Source organism: Pseudonaja textilis, chromosome 1 (assembly GCF_049901715.1).
Source record: "Pseudonaja textilis isolate UNSWEBS1 chromosome 1, rPseTex1.2, whole genome shotgun sequence".
NCBI lineage: Eukaryota > Metazoa > Chordata > Lepidosauria > Squamata > Elapidae > Pseudonaja > Pseudonaja textilis.
The window spans coordinates 309834055-309851246 of record NC_141990.1 but is presented as its reverse complement, the minus strand read 5'-3'; the positions used below and the strand labels follow the sequence as shown (position 1 = coordinate 309851246).

The window sequence follows — 17192 nt, the reverse complement described above, 5'->3', positions numbered from 1 at the left end:
TTGCTTGGGCACTTAAAAGATGGTTTTGCACAAAGTAATTGGCTTTTCCAGTGGAATTAAATGGTGCCAATTTCATTCTGCAGCTTCAAGTAGTGGGACCAGACTTCATAGAGGCTATGTTGAAGAAGCTACATTAGAAGACAAGCCTTCTCCAACAACTCACATTGTATTTGTTGTACATGGCATTGGACAGAAAATAGAGCAAGGAAGGATTATAAGGAATACTGCCATGTAAGTGTTTCATTTCTTTTTTTGCAACCTGTATTTTTAATTTACCATCAGTAAATGGGAAGAATGCTACAAAATATAAATAAGTTAATTTTGTTTAAATATACTTAAGAGCTGTTTAAGGAGTTGTATGTGCTTTTTAATTAGGCTACAAAAACCTGCTTTTGTATTGATTTACAGTTTTTGTTAGAAGCTTTTACAGTGCTGATTTTTTTCATTTATCAGATAAACATGATGGAAGTTTTACATGATGTTTAGAAAGTTGACTGGTGTTTTGCTCTGATCTAAACTTTTGAATACTACAGAAATCTTTGCTTCCCTGAAGTGAAATTAAATCAGACTTTAATAAGATGTCTGGGGAGGGGAGGGAGGGAGGGAGGGAGGAAGGAAGGAAGGAGGAAGGAAGGAAGGAAGGAAGGAAGGAAGGAAGGAGCTCTCGCTCCCACAACATTTTTGCACACCTATAGTCATTCTGTTTCCCTGTTTAGGTAACAAAATGTAACTGAAACAATGACCCAGTGGGGCACAGGTTGTACAATATGAGGGTTAAAAATAGTGGCATAAAAATAAGAAAAAGTAAGCTATAATAAATACAAGTCACCAGAGAATGAAACAAAATCATAATTGAACATCAGAATGCACTATCATAGAACAAATCACCTCACTTTATCCCAGGACCTGCTAAAGAAACCAGATTTTTATAGATTTGCAAAAGCACTATAGGCTTAGAGCTAGTCAGGAAGATTTCTATTTCACAGGAGAGGTGGAGCTATAAAGAAGATGCTGTAAGGCATCCAGAAAGTATCCATGATATCAGTCACTCCAAGACATTTTCTCTCCAATTGATTTATTTAGAAACAGATCTGACATGTCAAAGGCAATTTCCCAAAGTGAAATTATTTTCACAGGTTACACAGAATCCACCTTCTCTCCTCCCACTTCTACACTTCATAAATCACAAGAACCAATTAACTGCAACTGGAATTTCTTAATACGACATACAGAATAACCTTGAACTTTTCAACTCCTCCACCACCACCCTTCCATGAAATGTGACAGCTGAATTTTGGCTCTTGCAAGATGGCAGAGCTTTATAGCTGTCGACTTTACCAGAACTTTCTGGTCAAATAGAAACAATAGGAGAAAGTTGGTTCTTAAGATAGCCAGATCCCAAGAATATCCTTTGTTGTATAGCTTTGCGCAAGATGATTTCCTATAAATGTCTGCTTTGCAGATTATTGTTATTTATGAGAAGTAGTCTTATTTTTCAGTCTAGCATTTGTTTTTTTTTGTTTTTGTTTTTTTTATGTTCTAGGATGCGGGAAACTGCAAGGAAAATTGAAGAGAAATATTTTGGCAACCTTGCAACACATGTTGAATTCTTGCCAGTAGAATGGAGATCTAAACTTACACTTGATGGAGGTATTTCTTTCATTTTAAAAAACACCCTGATAAGATTGGTAATACTTGGAAAGTGGCATTTTTTAAATATATTCTCTAGCACTGAGTTTCACTTGTTCAGTGAACAAGTAGCAAGAAACCCATTCGTATTGTAAATGTTTCTGGATGCTATCTGCTTATTTAAGTCCGTTGGCTCTAAATTTAATCCCAAACATCCTTCAGCTGCCTAAACTGATATGGAAGGAAAACATTGGTAGTGATGAATAAGCACATTATTACAGCACTTGAGCAATTTCCATAGTTAGGGATTTAGATGTTTTGAATTGTTGATTTTGAATCATTTAAGGTTTTATCACACTTTGATCTCCTTTTTTTTTTCATTTTAGACACTGTTGACTCTATTACTCCAGATAAAGTTCGTGGACTAAGGGATTTGCTTAACAGCAGTGCAATGGACATAATGTATTACACAAGTCCCCTCTATAGAGATGAGGTATGTATGTTGTTAAGTGTGGACAAAAAATGGCCCAGCAAAAACTTTTTCAGTTAAGCATACTTCAGTTTCTATATTATCTTAAAGAAGAGTGTGAAGTTCCATTCTATAGGAAGGGTGAAGTTTCATTTTATAGCAACAAAATAATGAATGCTTGTCCTCTGTTTTTATGTACGGTAATAACCAGTCATAGTTTTAAAGTTTTTATTTTGAATATGGGTGAACTAAATGAACACTGAGTATTGGGGGGTAAAAGCAGTAGTGAGAGAAATTCAAATGAAATGACAAAAAAGGTTGCTTTTCAGTTAGATTGGCATGAATATATCATTTAAAATATTAAAGCCTGTACAGATGATTGGGAATCCTGTAAGAAACAATTGCAGAAATGATATATAAATTAGATTAAATAAATAAATAAAAATGATGTCTTGGGTTGAACCATTCTATAGAATTCTCTATTCAAGAAGGAAAGGTGAAGGTTCAGCACTGACCTCATGGTTTTTCTAATTTGGTTCTTAACCTCATTATAACCAGGCTTTGAGTTAATAGAAGGACTCTAAAAGGGGAATTCTTAGTGCCAAACAATAAAGAGAAGAGAGATTGTTTAGAAAAGAAGCTATTACATAGGGCACCTCCACACTCATTGCTTATTTATTGGAGCCCTGATATTTCCTGCATGGTAGGGCTCTGCAGTTGGAAGTCCTATAGTCAAATCACACAGTGAGTACTGTATTTTTGGGGAGTATAAGACTCACTTATTTGCCCCCCAAAAGTGGATGAAAATGTCTGTGCATCTTATACAGGGGATGTTGCTGAAGCCCCACCCACCCACCAGCCCCACCCTTGCAGCAAACAGCCTGTTTCAGCTTCAGCACAGCCTGATTAGCACAAACAGCTGATTGTCGGTTGGATCTAGATGATCAGCTGTTTCAGGCTACAGGGATCCCCATTGCCTATTGCTGCCTCCGCGCATCCCATTTTTGGCCTCGGCATCCCATTTTTGGCCTCCCGCCTGCCCCATTTTCAGACTCCATGCATCCCATTTTCCACCCATTCCAATCCCTGCTATCCAGTACAGGCCAAAAATGGGGCACACAGAGGCTGAAAATGGGGCATGTGGAGGCTGAAAACAGGTTGCAGAGGCCAAAAATGAGGCGAACAGAGGCGGCAATAGGCTATGGCAATCCCTGCAGCTTGAAACAGCTGATTGTCGGAAGGCCAATCCAACTGACACCTTCTTGTGCTAATCAAGCGGTGCTGAAGCTGATCAGGCTGTTGGCTGTTGGCTGCAAGGAAGCAAATTGCTGAGAGGCAGAGGCAGATTTTTTTTTCTTGTTTTCCTCCCCCAAAGCTAGGTGCTCATACTTATACTTCAGAGCGTCTTATACTCCAAAATAATACAGTAATAGGGTATGGTCAGCATCTTTTCCAGACATTGTGTGCCAAAAGACACTATCACAGCACCAATTGGATGTTGGAAAACCTAGCCTTACAAGTATCAGCCTATAGTCCCTCATTTACCAAGCAAGAGGCAAGAAAGAAGTATAGTAAGTTGTGCTGTGAAAGTGGGATGTAATAATATTTAACTATGTCACCCTCCTCTTCGAGTCTCTACATTCCAGCTATGCAGTGATAGCAATTGAGTAGCCCAATACAGACTTGATTCAGACACATGTAACTTGTGGGGTGTATCCATTAAATAAATCTCACTTCTGTCAGCACTGGGGGAATGTGCAATTAATCATGGTTATTGGTAGTAAATTTTTAAAGTCCATTCTTATAATGTGATGTCTACACAGGTTAGCAAATATATAACTGTCCATGACTGAGTCAACATGTTTTATTTGCAGTGACCTTGTGAGCTAGATGAGGCTGAAAATTTGTTTGCCTTAGGCTGTTGTGTTGTTACAGATGTCGTTTTAGATACCAGTATGCCATGAAATTATGGACTTAAATATCACAGATGCAGTAACGATAACCAGTTTGACTTGGAGGGGATTTAGATACATCCATAAGAAATAAATCTATCAGTAGCTATATCATTCCAATATTAGAAATGGCATGAAATATTGTTTAAACAAGAAGCATAGTGGAAATGTTTCTTGCCTTCACACCGCACTTTAAGATGATTTGTCTAGCTACTGTTTGAACAAAAAGTTAAATTATGTTGGACTTTGTATCCAGATTCAGCAGGAGTTTTTGTATGCTTTGATAACTGAATACGGAATTAAACCCAACTTAAATTATCCTCTACAGCTTCTGCAATTATCCAACTTTACATAAAAATACAACTTTAATTATCCTTTACAAAAATAATTCCATGATTTGTCTAATAAAATTCTCACTGATAATTTTCTAACATTTCCAGTATAAGTGCAGTAGTTCCTTTGCTGTTTAAGTGTGTTGGGTTGCTTACTTAATTAGTAGGCATGGTGTAAGAAGTGAGCTAAGGAGCAGTTTGCAAATAATGAGATCACAGGATTTATCCTACAAAGAATCAATTGTTAGCTGCAGCAAAGAGCTGAAGTGTAGAAGCAGGAGACATTTCTATGAGGAAAAATATCCCCTCTCAATATTTTTGCATGAGAATACGTTATTCCCTTCAGTTTCAAAATGAAATTAACTACCCTAAGAGGGTAACAATCTCTTTAAGAGATTTTCCTTAAAAACTGAAAAACTGAAAAATGTTCCATAGTTTAAGAAGGTCATCCAGCAATTGGGATGAGAAATTTGATTGTAGGAGTCAGAGAGAAATGTGCTTTGTAAGCTACATAAAGAAAAAGATCAGTCAAATATTATAGCGTCAGTAGACATTTTAAAATTTAAAAAGAGGAAACTATTTTTGAAGAATAAACGAACGATGGATTGTAGCATCCAGGATATTCTTCCCCTGACAAATAGTATGATAAATAGAATAAATATTCATATAGTCAAGAGGTGTACAATTTTTGGTGATCAATAACTTTCTATGAAAAAGGAGAAAGATCTTTAAATGTTATGATAGTCAGAAAGCAAAAACTCTGCCACACACCTGAAATTTATTTAATTAGAAAGGGTCAGGCTTACATTGTAATAAGAAATTTCCATAGCAGGGACAGGGTCGAAAACAGGTATCTAAACTATTATATTCTTCAAATATACCAAGTAGATACTTCATTCCCACTTCTAACAAATTAGGTACACTACTATATACTACAAAAAGTCACTACTATCTTTTTCTCATTTTGCAATTTTTCTCTTTTTTTATAGCCAGGCCATTTATTTTTTCTTATATCACAAATCATATTTCAGGTCCCCCTCTCCCAGACTTGGAACTTATGCATGAAATAACTATTGTCTTTTCTAATGGACTGCACCACTCAACAGAAACAGAGCATAAATATGACTGATAAAAAGAGCTGATTGTTCTGATCTTCTGAGATAGGGTTTATTTACTTAATTATGAAATGCTTATCCCAACTTTATTTTGGGTCAGTTCAATATTGCTACCCTCTATGTTCCTAACAACAACCCTGTTGTGCCCCAGAGTCACTTAGCCAGCTTTCATTCCTAAGAGAGAACTAAAATGGCACCCCAATTTCTAGCCCAATCCTTTAGCTGCTATTTGAGATACTCCTTTCCATATTTATGCTGCCTGATCTGATTGCATCAAAGTAGAAAACCTTAATGATACTTCGTGCCTCCACACAGATTTTCCACAATGTTTATTTGAATCCTCTTGTTGCAAATTACTTTGTTTCAATCTGCTCTAATTTGTTAATTATCTAAATACCGGTAGCCTCTCTACAGTATCTTGTACCTGAAAACAGGTTGCTTGTGATTAATATATATTGTTAAATAGATGGCATTTTAATGGGTTAAGCTGCGAGCAATCTTTCTGTTTTAGCTTTTTAAAAGACTTTGCTCTTTGTTTACTTAAATGATACATTTAAAAGCTACTATTCCATTAAATGTGGAGGCCAAAACTGGTTGCTCTTCATCTGCTTTTCTGTCCATTTCGATTGGCCATAAAATTTGCACTTAAATATAAGCAGGAATGCAGAAGCTAACAATATGCAGAATAGTTTTTAAATGATCTTTTCATCTCTCTCTCTCTCTCTCTCTCTCTCTCTCTCTCTCTCTCTCTCTCTGTTTCTTTTCTTGACACTTTTAATACAGCTGGTAAAAGGCCTTCAGCAAGAGATGAATCGTTTGTACACACTTTTCTGTTCCCGGAATCCAGAATTTACAGAAAAAGATGGGAAAGTGTCTATTGTATCACATTCCTTAGGGTGTGTGATTACATATGATATCATGACAGGATGGAATCCAGTCAGGCTCTATGAACAGTTGCTTGAGAAGGAATATGATGTTCTCGAGCACTCTTGGATGACCTACGAGGAGCAGCGTTTGCTAGAAGAGTTTTACTTAACCAAGAAACAGTAAGAAAATGTCCTTGAATTACTAAAGAGATCCCTGGCATGAAGAAAATCCATGAGCAGATTCAGCACCATTTTGAGAAAACAGGATAGGTTGATACATAGGCAGATCTTAGTTCAGCTGTGCCTTGGTAAAATAAATATTGAAGGCCATTTCTATCCATGATTTTTTTTTTTTAGACTTCACTGTCAGAAGTAATGTAATGATGCATGCAACACTTAGTTGACTTCAGTCTACATAAAGGCCTTTTAGGAAGATCAGGGACATTTTTTAAAGATTATTCATTTCTTCACTAGGGGATGGGCCAGATGAACCATGGGGAAAAGGGTGATTTTTTTCCCCCCTCCACTGTTTTCTTAAATAAAATATCATGTTTTCCACTGTTGCCATATATATGGAAAATAAATAGAATGGACTGGGTGTTCTAATTAAAAACATTAATGCCGGTGTTAATTTTCTCCTAGGCTGAGGGAGATAGAAGATAGATTGCATGGACTAAAGACATCAACTGTAGCCAAAACACCTGCCTTAAAATTCAAGGTATGAATAGATAAGGAATGTCTTTTCTTTCTGATAGGTCACTTTTAACAAGCTGGTCAACACTTTTTTTTTTTTACCAATTCTACTTTCAACTTGAATACGTCTTCTATATACAAAACTTCTTAATTCAAATATTACCAGGAAATGGATTATTTTCAAACAGAAAAAGCACTATTTTCCTTATTATATAACAGAGGATAGGAGGAAATAATCAAGACATGAAGGGTGTGGTACCTGCTGACCTGAGTCAGGCTAACTAACATCATTTAGCTGGTTTTGGCTGTACATCATGAATTGTTTTCAATATGTACACTCCCAGTGAAAAGAAGTTATGCAAATTTGGATACTATTTTTGCCTCGAGTTTTCTGTCTCTGCAACATTAAAAGATACATCACTGAAAATATGTGAATTTACCTTTTTCTCCCCAATTTTGTTCTCCCTTGTCATCTCAATCTAGCTAGCAGTTCATATGTTTTTTTAAAAAAATCATTTTTTAAAAATGCAGTTTATACAAAGGAATATGAGTATAATAGGAAGCTGGCATCTATTACTGTCAGCCAATCAGTATATCTGCAAGTTGTGATCAGATTGTTTTGAAGAAGTTGCGTCTCTGATATTGAACACATTTTAATAACTGTAGCTTAATTTTATGGAAAAATTACCATATATTTGGTATTGGACTTTTTAAAAGATCATCCATCACTGTATCCTGGCATATAGGATTCTCTAGGATGTTGGATATTAAACGTTTTAAAACTTATTTGTTGTTCATCTTCTGGCAGCGTTTCATGGCCAACCCACACAGGAAACACACCCAGATGAGCCACAGTTCTTCTTTATTGTAAGGTTACAACAACAGAATCTTGCAAGTCTGAAATTACATTTCTCCCCAGTTGCCTTTAGAGCCCAAGAAATTAGGGAGGGTTCCTTCTGGGATATTTGTCACACCCACATTCCTGTTGCGGATTAAACTGCCTCTTGTTTGTTTATTCAGTTTCTATAGCCATTCTTCTCAGACAAGTCACTCTGGAGTGTAAACAATCATAAGAACAGTTAGAACCAAGTGCAAACAAAATACATAAATACATGTATGTTTCTGTCTATGAACTGCAAAAAATTATAACTATCAATATAGCCAGGAAATGGGGTCCTTAACATGTTTGGGACCCCACATGCAAGCATATAACATAACTGACTGTCCTCCTAGCTGTTGCTCCATTCCCTGTCTCCCCTGGCCTTTCCTCATACTACCATATCTTCCTTGAAGTTTTTGTTGGGGGGAAAAAAACCTCAGCTTTCCTAAGTTACACTTAAGAAATGGCCACAACCTTCTTAATTTCCCATCTGGTCAGAGAAGCAGAGTTGTGTTCTGCTTTGGAAATATTCTGAAGAGTTCTTTTTAAGCACACAAGTTTCCCCAACCTTTCTGCAATACATATTTTAGTTGAAATGTTCTCAGATAAAAACCAAAACCACACTGTAGTATTGTAACATGGCTTTCTTTGGTTATCATATAACACAAAAAGATTATTAATTCATTATTAATAATGAATTTTCTCAATTTGTATTCCTTCTCAAGGCAATGAGATCACAGTTCTTCTTCTTACCTCAAAGTTTCCTGCTATGTGCTAGACCAGCTGCCTATTACTCTGCCTGTTAATATCAAATGAAATGTTTCCATAGGTGGACAATTTCTTCTGTATGGGATCTCCATTAGCAGTGTTTTTGGCCTTGCGTGGCATCCGTCCAGGAAACAGTGGGTCTCAAGATCATATTCTACCCAGAAAAATTTGTAACCGGTTGCTAAACATTTTTCATCCAACAGATCCAGTGGTGAGTGTATAGTAGCAAGCTTTCACAGAACAGGCAACTATCATGGAGTCAGATGAGGTAGCCCCTCAGATAGCAAAATTTTAATGCCATTAAAATGGCAATGATGTTTATTAGGCCATAATATATCAGGATTTTTTTCTAAGGGAAAAAAATTGAAGGATTCCATTGGTGGAAGTCCTGAAGAGAAAAACAATTCAAGACGGTTGGGAAATTCTGAAAGGTGAAGTAATTAAGGCTCAAACACAAACAATACCAAAGAAAAAGAAAAATGGGAAATAGCTAATGAGACCAGTATCATGGCATAAAGAGCTTTCTGAGAAATAGAGAAACAAAACATGGAATTTAAACTTGGAAAGAGGAGATCATAAAAAAGCCAAAACTGAGAAAATAGTTCAAATCCTTAAAACCTATTTTGCAACTTTTACAAAGGCTAAGGTTAAGAATCAACTGAACCTTGCAATTAAGCCCTTTTTAAAAAAAAAATCTCATTGGGGTATGTGCAGAACAGGAAGAATGTGAGGGAAATGGTCCATCTGCTGTTAGGAAAAATGCTGAACTGCTTAATTCTTATTTTGCATCTGTCTTTTCACAAAAAGAAAAATGGTTCAGCTTCAGAATTTGGTTCAGCATCAGAATTTGGGGCAGAAGAGACGTGCAGGTCAAAATAGGCCAGGAATTTGTGAGAGAACACCTAGCTACTTCGAATAAATTCGAGTCTTAATTGCATGGATGGATTATATCCCAGGATGCTAAATAAACTGGCAGATGTGATTTCAGAACTGGAAAAGTTCTGAAAGACTAGAGAAAATATAAATGTTGTTGCAGTTTTATGAAAAGTGGAGGGGGAGAAGTGGCCCAGGATACAGCTTGATACCTTAGTATCTGGGAAAATCTAAAAAAGGTAGATCAAATAGTGAGTTCGCAAGCATTTAGAAAGGAACAGAATGATTATTAGAACCCAGTATTAGTTGTTAAAAGATGGATTATGCCAAACAAATTTCATTACTTTTTTTGACAAAATAACTAGATTTAGTAGGCCAAGAGAACGTTATGGATGAAGTATAGTAGTAAAGCATTTGGTAAACTGGACAATGGCCATTTTTGATAAAATGGAACAGTGTGGGATGGATGGCCCCATTACAGATGAATTCAGAGTTGATGGACTTGAAGATAATGTACAATCACACATATATAAGCTTTTTTTTAAAAAAAAAATGGATATCACAGGCTATCAGGTAATTGTCATAGCTCACTTCTAGTTGGACTTGGCAGAAACAATTTCCTTGATGAATTTAGTCACACAAAATAGCCTTTTTAAATTAGGTTCTGCAAAGGGACTTCCATATATAGTATCCTAACGAATGATATGCGTCTTGACGTTCTGTCTTTCTTCAGGGTCGATCTTTTCTTTTCTTTCTTGGTCATGGGTTATATATTTGTTTATATTTGTTTATCAAATTTATAGCTGCCTAACTCCCAATAACTCAAATATGAACATCAGAAACATCAACTGCCTGAACTAGATGTATTATATAAGTAGAAAATGGCATTTTTGTTTTCATAGATGTGGGGTGGTTGTTTTAGAAATGTTAAAAGAAAACAATTTATTCAAAAACGTACTTTATCTTAAATGTACTAGTATCCTTAGTAAAACTTAGCAAAGCAAATTGCTCATGATTTCCATGTATATTGCTGATGTTTCTTGGCCATGTGCAAATGTGCCAAATCAGCATGTGTTGTTTATTTTAAAACAATGTGTAGAACAAGTTAATGTAAAATATTCTCCATTCTAATATAAGCAAAAATGACTGTTTGTGTAAAGCTCATAAGAAGCTGCAGGACAGTAATGATTCTTTTTTTCTAGGCAGCAGGATCTTTAGATTAATCATATTACGAATGAAGGCAAATATACGTGTGCCAGGATAATGTTGCAGGATCCAATCTTGACCGGTCAGTGGGACCAGAGGTTTAGTCTTCCGATTTTTTGGACTCATTCTGGAATTCGCCAGGGAACTTCTCTGTAATGGAGTATATATTTGGACTATTCTATGCATAGTATTTATATGGTGCCTGGTTGTTGTGTGGTACCACATAAATTGTATGCCTAGAATAGAATAGAAAGTTCCCTAAGGATGGACTCCAGCACAAGTCCTAAAGCTCAGAAGACCAAACCTCTGTTCCTGGTGACCGACCGAGATTGGATTTAGCATCAGTCATATTGTTTAAGCCTTTTAAGTGGAGGTGAAGAGAGAAGGAACATTACTTAAACATTTAAGTGATAAATGGGTAGATATTTGACCAGATGAAAAATGGATATAACTAAAATGTTCCCTATTCACAGTTTCTTTATTTGTCTTCTTATTTGCAGGCCTATAGACTAGAACCTTTAATTCTGAAGCACTATAGTAATATTTCTCCTGTGCAAATACACTGGTATAACACCACAAATCCACTACCTTACGAACACATGAAGCCAAGCTTTCTCAATCCAGCAAAAGAATCTACCTCTGTTTCTGACCCTGAACCTCTCACAACATTACCCAGCCCAACAACATCCCCTGTCATGTCTCGGCGACATTATGGGGAGTCCATAACAAATATAGGCAAAGCAAGCATATTGGGTAACTATATGCTAAATTAAGCCTTTCTTTGTTGGTAGTGTTTGTCTTCCTCTAAAGCAGTGGTTCTTAAACTGAGGAGAATTTAGGCATAATCCTGAAGGTAATGGAGCAATATGTAATTTCTGATTTATGAATCAATTCCAGTTTGCGACTGCTGCTGTGAAGAGCAGAATCTTTGGGGGGGGGGGTATTTTTGTTGTTTGTTTTTGTGAAGTAATGACATTTTCCTGAAATCAGGAAAAGAGGTAATTGAGTCAAACACGTTTAAAACCCTTCACTCTAAAAAATAGAATTCCTGGAGCCATGAGGCTTATAAGTGACATTGGGCCAATCATTATATCTCCGATTAATCTACTTCACAGAAATAATAGAGGAAGCATAAGCACAAGATACAAATGATTTAGATTTCCTAGTATGGTTGTCTTTGATATTTTTCCTTTTTGAAAAAGGAATAAATTAAATGAAAAATGAAAATGGGTCAAGAAATGTGCTCCTATAAATGGAGCTGCAAGGAAGCATAAATGTTTAATGATAATGTTTAGTTAATGCTCATTTAGTGGCTGCCTTGTACAGCAACCATTCACAGTTCTGACAGTAATGACAAAAGTAACTTTGCAAACAGTCTTCACATTTATTTATCATCTTTGTATGTCTGTAAAGCAAAGGAAAGCTGCAGTAAGATGATAAACACAGTTTCACTTAGCAATCACTTCACTTAACACCAAGTTTTGGTCCCAATTGTGGTTACTAAATGAAGACTACCTATATTACATTTCAGACTCGCTCTTTCTTCAAGAGTTCATAATCCTATATGGAATATTGAAATTTGAAACATTACTCTGTGGGCTAGTGGATAGTAGTTTTTAATCATTTGGGCTAAAGGCCTTGTCCCATAGATATTTCTTACGCTTCTCAGTCCTACATCATTTCATGATTCCACTAAGTGGAGGAAATGGTTTATTACAAGTATCCAATTTTGGTCACCACGGTATAAAAAAATGTTGAGACTCTCGGAGTGCAGAGAAAAGCAACAAAATTTAGGGAACTAGAGGCTAAAACACATGAATGGTTGCAGGAACTGGGTATGTCTAATGTTTAACGAAGAGAAGGACTAGGGGTGACATGATAGCAGTCTTCCAATATTTGAGGAGCTGCCTTGGAGAAAAGGGGGTCAGCCTGGTCTCCAAAATGTCTGACGACAGAGCAAGAAGCAATGGGTGGAAATTAATCAAGGAAAGAACCCTGAGCTGATTGAAGTAAATGGATTCCTTTCCATATTAGCACAACTCTGTCATAAAGCCTGGATCCCACCCCAAATAAACAACAATTTAGTTGGTTATGGGTGGGTTGTATATCACAGAGCCTCGAGTTTGCTAATGCATGGGCATTAACAGGTGCAGCAGACAGTTCCAATTGATGTATTTTTAATGAAGTAGTGACCCTGGGAATACAATATCCAAGACTGACACCCCTAGTTTCAGGGTAAAACTATCCACATGGGGGCAGCAGAGACAAAAGAAAAAACTCAGTATTATAGTCCTTAAGGGTGAATAACAGCAGTTTCAGTAACACTATTTTAGTCAAATACTTATGTGTGCATGGTAAAAGAAAACTCTGGGATGGCAATGGACGGGAAATAATTCAGCCACTGAATGTTACAATCAGACTGTGAAAAAACAGTCATAAAATGTGGACACTGGTCAGTTATAGCAATAGCACTTAGACTTATATACTGCTTCAGAGTGCTTTACAGCCCCTTTCTAAGCAGTTTACAGAGTCAGCATATTGCCCCTCCAAAATCTGGGTCATTTTATCCACCTTGGAAGGATGGAAGGCTGAGTTAACCTTGAGCCTGGTGAGATTTGAACTGCCAAATTGCAGGCAGCCGGCAGTCAGCAGAAGTAGCCTGCAATACTGCATTCTAACGACTGTGCCACTGTGGCTCATAATTGAAGTTCAAGTGGTATGTAGAGAAAACCTGTGATTTCTGTTACTGGGAGCAGTTGTGAGCTTATCATAACCTGTCACTAATCCTGGGGTGCTGTGGCTGTAGAATAACATGTTTTACTGTGCTAATTAAATAGGGGCAGCTAGCATTGGGAAAGGCCTCGGAGGGATGCTGTTCTCGAGATTTGGACGTTCCAGTCTGCCCACCTCACAAGTGCCTGAGCCAGGAAAAGAAGGAACAGAAGTGGAGGACAAGAAGCCAGTTCTGAGTCAAACATCAGTCGGGACTCAGACTTTTCCACACAGCAGTTCTGGCTTCCTAGATCCAACAAGTAAGTAGTTCTTGGTTCTTTACTTTGTTATTATGTTTTCGCCTTTCTATCTAGGGCAGGGGTTAGCAGACCCTGGACCGTGGGCTGGTACCGACCCATTAGGAACTGCGTAAGTGATGCTTCATCTGCACATGCTCAGGACCTAGGTAGCACATGAAACCATCCCTCCGGTCACTGGGGCCCAAAAAGTTTGGGACCGCTGATCTAAGAACTGCTTCCTCCTGATCTGGAAGCAGGATTTTGATTAGCAGCGAGCAAGCCTCATGAGTTGACAAGAGAAAGAATCATGACAAACTTCAGTGTAGATTTAAATTCTACTTCATTTGGCTCTAGAACTTCTGGCCTTCCCTAAAATTCATCACCATCAGCCCTACGAGTCAGAAAGCGAAGCACCTTAGTTTTCGGAGTATAAGATGCACTTCACCCCCCGAAAGTGGGTGGAAATGTCTGTGCGTCTTATACAGTGAATGTTCCTGAAGCCCCGCCCACCCATTGGCCCCCACCCTTCAGCCTCTGCCTCCCAGCAATTTGCCTCCTTGCAGCAAATAGCAAACAGTCTGGTCAGCTTCAGCGCAGCCTCATTAGCACAAGCAGCTGATTGTTGGTTGGATCTGCCTCCCGACGATGAGCTGTTTCAGGCTGCAGGGATTGCCATTGCCTATTGCCACCTCTGTGTGCTCCATTTACAGCTTCCGCATCCCATTTTTGGCCGCTGCGCGCCCTGTTTTTAGCCTCTGCATGCCCCATTTTTCACCCGTTACAATCCCCACCACCTGGAATGGGCGGAAAATTGGGCACGCGGAGGCCTTAAACAGGGTACATGAAGGCTGAAAACAAGTTGCGGAGGCTGAAAATGGGGTGTGCGGAGGCGGCAATAGGCGATGGTGATCCCTGCAGCCTGAAACAGCTGGTCGTCAGGAGGCCGATCCAGCCGACAATCAGCTGCTTGTCAGGCTGTGCTGAAGTTGACCAGGCTGTTTGCTGTTTGCTGCAAGGACGCAAATTGCTGGGAGGCAGAGACGATTTTTTTTTTCTTGTTTTCCTTCCCAAAAGCTAGGTGCATCTTATACTTCGGAGCGTCTTATAGTCTGAAAATATGATAATATTTTATTACAAGATCTCACTCTCCAGGTTTTAGCTCTTGCTTTTATGAGAGAATCCTTGCTGCTTCAGTTTTCAGCTTTACCAATATTTCCCTGTTCTTCAATTGCTCATATTATAAAGACCATTGTTGTTTTTCAACCAGCATAGCTTCTTTGGCAGTTGTGTGTAGCTTCTAATCTTTTGGATGGAAACTACTTTCTAGTGGCACTGTTGCCGAGCCTCACAATTTCCATTCTGTTAGGTTGAGGCGGGGGGGGGGGGATTTCTGAGATCTGTATCTAATTAGCAACTTTTAGGAGACCAAGGATGCCACTCACTAGTGCTCCTTCCAGTCTTATCCCCCCACCCCCTTTCAAGTGCTAGGTAGATGTGAAGAATCAGAAGTGCAGCAAAGGTCAAGAGGGCCGTTCTTCTGCAGTAATGGTTTTTTTTTCCTGCCTAGTTGAGCTGGACCACCGGATCGACTTTGAGCTCAGGGAAGGCCTGGTGGAAAGCAGGTACTGGTCTGCCGTTACATCGCATACAGCTTACTGGTCATCAATGGACGTCGCTCTTTTCCTTCTGACCTTCATGTACAAGCAGGACCAAGATGAGGATGACTTCAGGCCCCACTTAGATCCTGTTTGATTAGGGATAGGGCAGGAATTAGGGAGGAGCGGGGAGGGGAGAAAGGATGAAACATGACAATTGGCACAAAAACAGTCAGAACAACATCTGTTTTTAAGGCATGGTGGTTTCAGTTTAAATGCATGTCTGATTTTCTTCCTTCCGAGATTATTTGTCCTTCAGTGCACATATCCATTTCTGTGCTAATTGAGGCCTTCTTGAAAGATCATTCTCAGCTCCCACCCTTCCAGCTTTCAAACAAGCCAGCAGTAGTTGTTTTAGCATTCATGTAGAATAACATCTATGTTAAAACAGATTAACATATCTGTTTAAGAGTAGCTGCCTTTTTAAAAAGTACAGAGATTAGTCTGTTACAATGAAATTTGTTTTCATTTAAGAAAAATGCCTGCAGATCTAAGAGTCATGTTCTGTGTCCTTTGTATGAGTTAAATTAAGAAGCAAATGGGTAGTCGATTGCCCTTGATTGCATTGAAACTCCACCAAGTAAATGGCAGATACAAAGGGTATAACACAACTCATTCCATGTACTAAAACTGGCAAGCAATCCTTAATGTTTGGAAATATTGTAACAATAATTTATTATTACCTCTTACTATTTGTTTTCTCCAATGTATTAAAAATGTTAGTTTTCTACAGTTTTTTCCTTTTTGTTTTCTTTGAAGCAGAAGAACATAATTTAAAAAAAAAACCACATTATTTTCTACAGTGTTAAGACTTTATTCCTCAAATGACATATGTCATACCTTTGTACTATTTCAACGGAGCTATGGACACTGTGGCACACTTTTCAGTATTTTTTTCATTAAAAATAAACTTTTGTGATATCACATAAGCATTATTTGTTAAATCCTGTTTCTCCAAGACAACATACGCTTTCTCTTTGATTCTGGCATATGTTCATTTTGCTGTCTTCTCAATTTGCAAAATACTTCCACTCAACTTCTTGGAGACTAAGTGATGGAAAGTAAGTTTTAATTTGTGGTATCAAACAGATTTTAAGATGAGTGTTTGACTTTGAACAATTAGACCATTGTTAAGCTCTTTTGATAAAACGATGCTGGCCAGTATCCAAAGAAGAAGCATTCGTACTTAACTACTCAATGTATTTTTCTTTCAGCTATTCAGGCTGTAAATGAAGCCATCTGCTTTTCAAACTGCAGGGTGTTTGCTTCTTCACAAAGGCAACTGCTGCAGTCCAAAACACTTTAAAGTATTTCTTCATTCTTTCTTCAACAAGATCTCAATTCATTCCCTCACATGCATGCTCCTTCATTTTGAATGCACAGTTATCCCTAAATCTTTAAATGTGACACCGAATTTACTTGATTTATATATGAATTCAGTCTTTATTCTTGAAGATTCAGGGAATTTGGAAAAAAACATTGAATAAAATTTAGAAAAACATAACAGGATCATTGATATAATTACCACCAGCACTTGGACAAAAGATTCTAAATCGGGTGTCCAATCTTGGCAACTTTTAAGACTTGTGGACTGCAACTTGGGCTGACTGGGGAATTCTGGGAGTTGAATCCACAACTCTTAAAAGTTGCCAAGGTTGGAGACTTTTGTTTTAAACCATAGACTTAGCCATTACTCAGAATCACAAAGCTTCCCTAAGAAGTGTTCTCCACAGTGTCATACTT

The 17192-nt window shown here is 37.8% G+C and overlaps 1 protein-coding gene across 2 annotated transcripts in view; it reads left to right on the top strand.

Moving 5' to 3' along the window:
* Positions 1–16378, top strand: part of DDHD1 (DDHD domain containing 1) — a 42721-nt gene extending 26343 nt beyond the window's left edge. For both annotated transcript variants that reach the window (XM_026698749.2, XM_026698748.2), the window contains 9 exons: positions 84–231; positions 1544–1650; positions 2016–2122; positions 6281–6543; positions 7006–7081; positions 8766–8915; positions 11284–11536; positions 13621–13815; positions 15362–16378. In XM_026698749.2, the coding sequence (XP_026554534.1) occupies positions 84–231; positions 1544–1650; positions 2016–2122; positions 6281–6543; positions 7006–7081; positions 8766–8915; positions 11284–11536; positions 13621–13815; positions 15362–15546 (1484 nt within the window). In that variant the 3' untranslated portion in view covers positions 15547–16378. The remainder of the gene's footprint in view (positions 1–83; positions 232–1543; positions 1651–2015; positions 2123–6280; positions 6544–7005; positions 7082–8765; positions 8916–11283; positions 11537–13620; positions 13816–15361) is intronic.
* Positions 16379–17192: the final 814 nt, after the last annotated feature.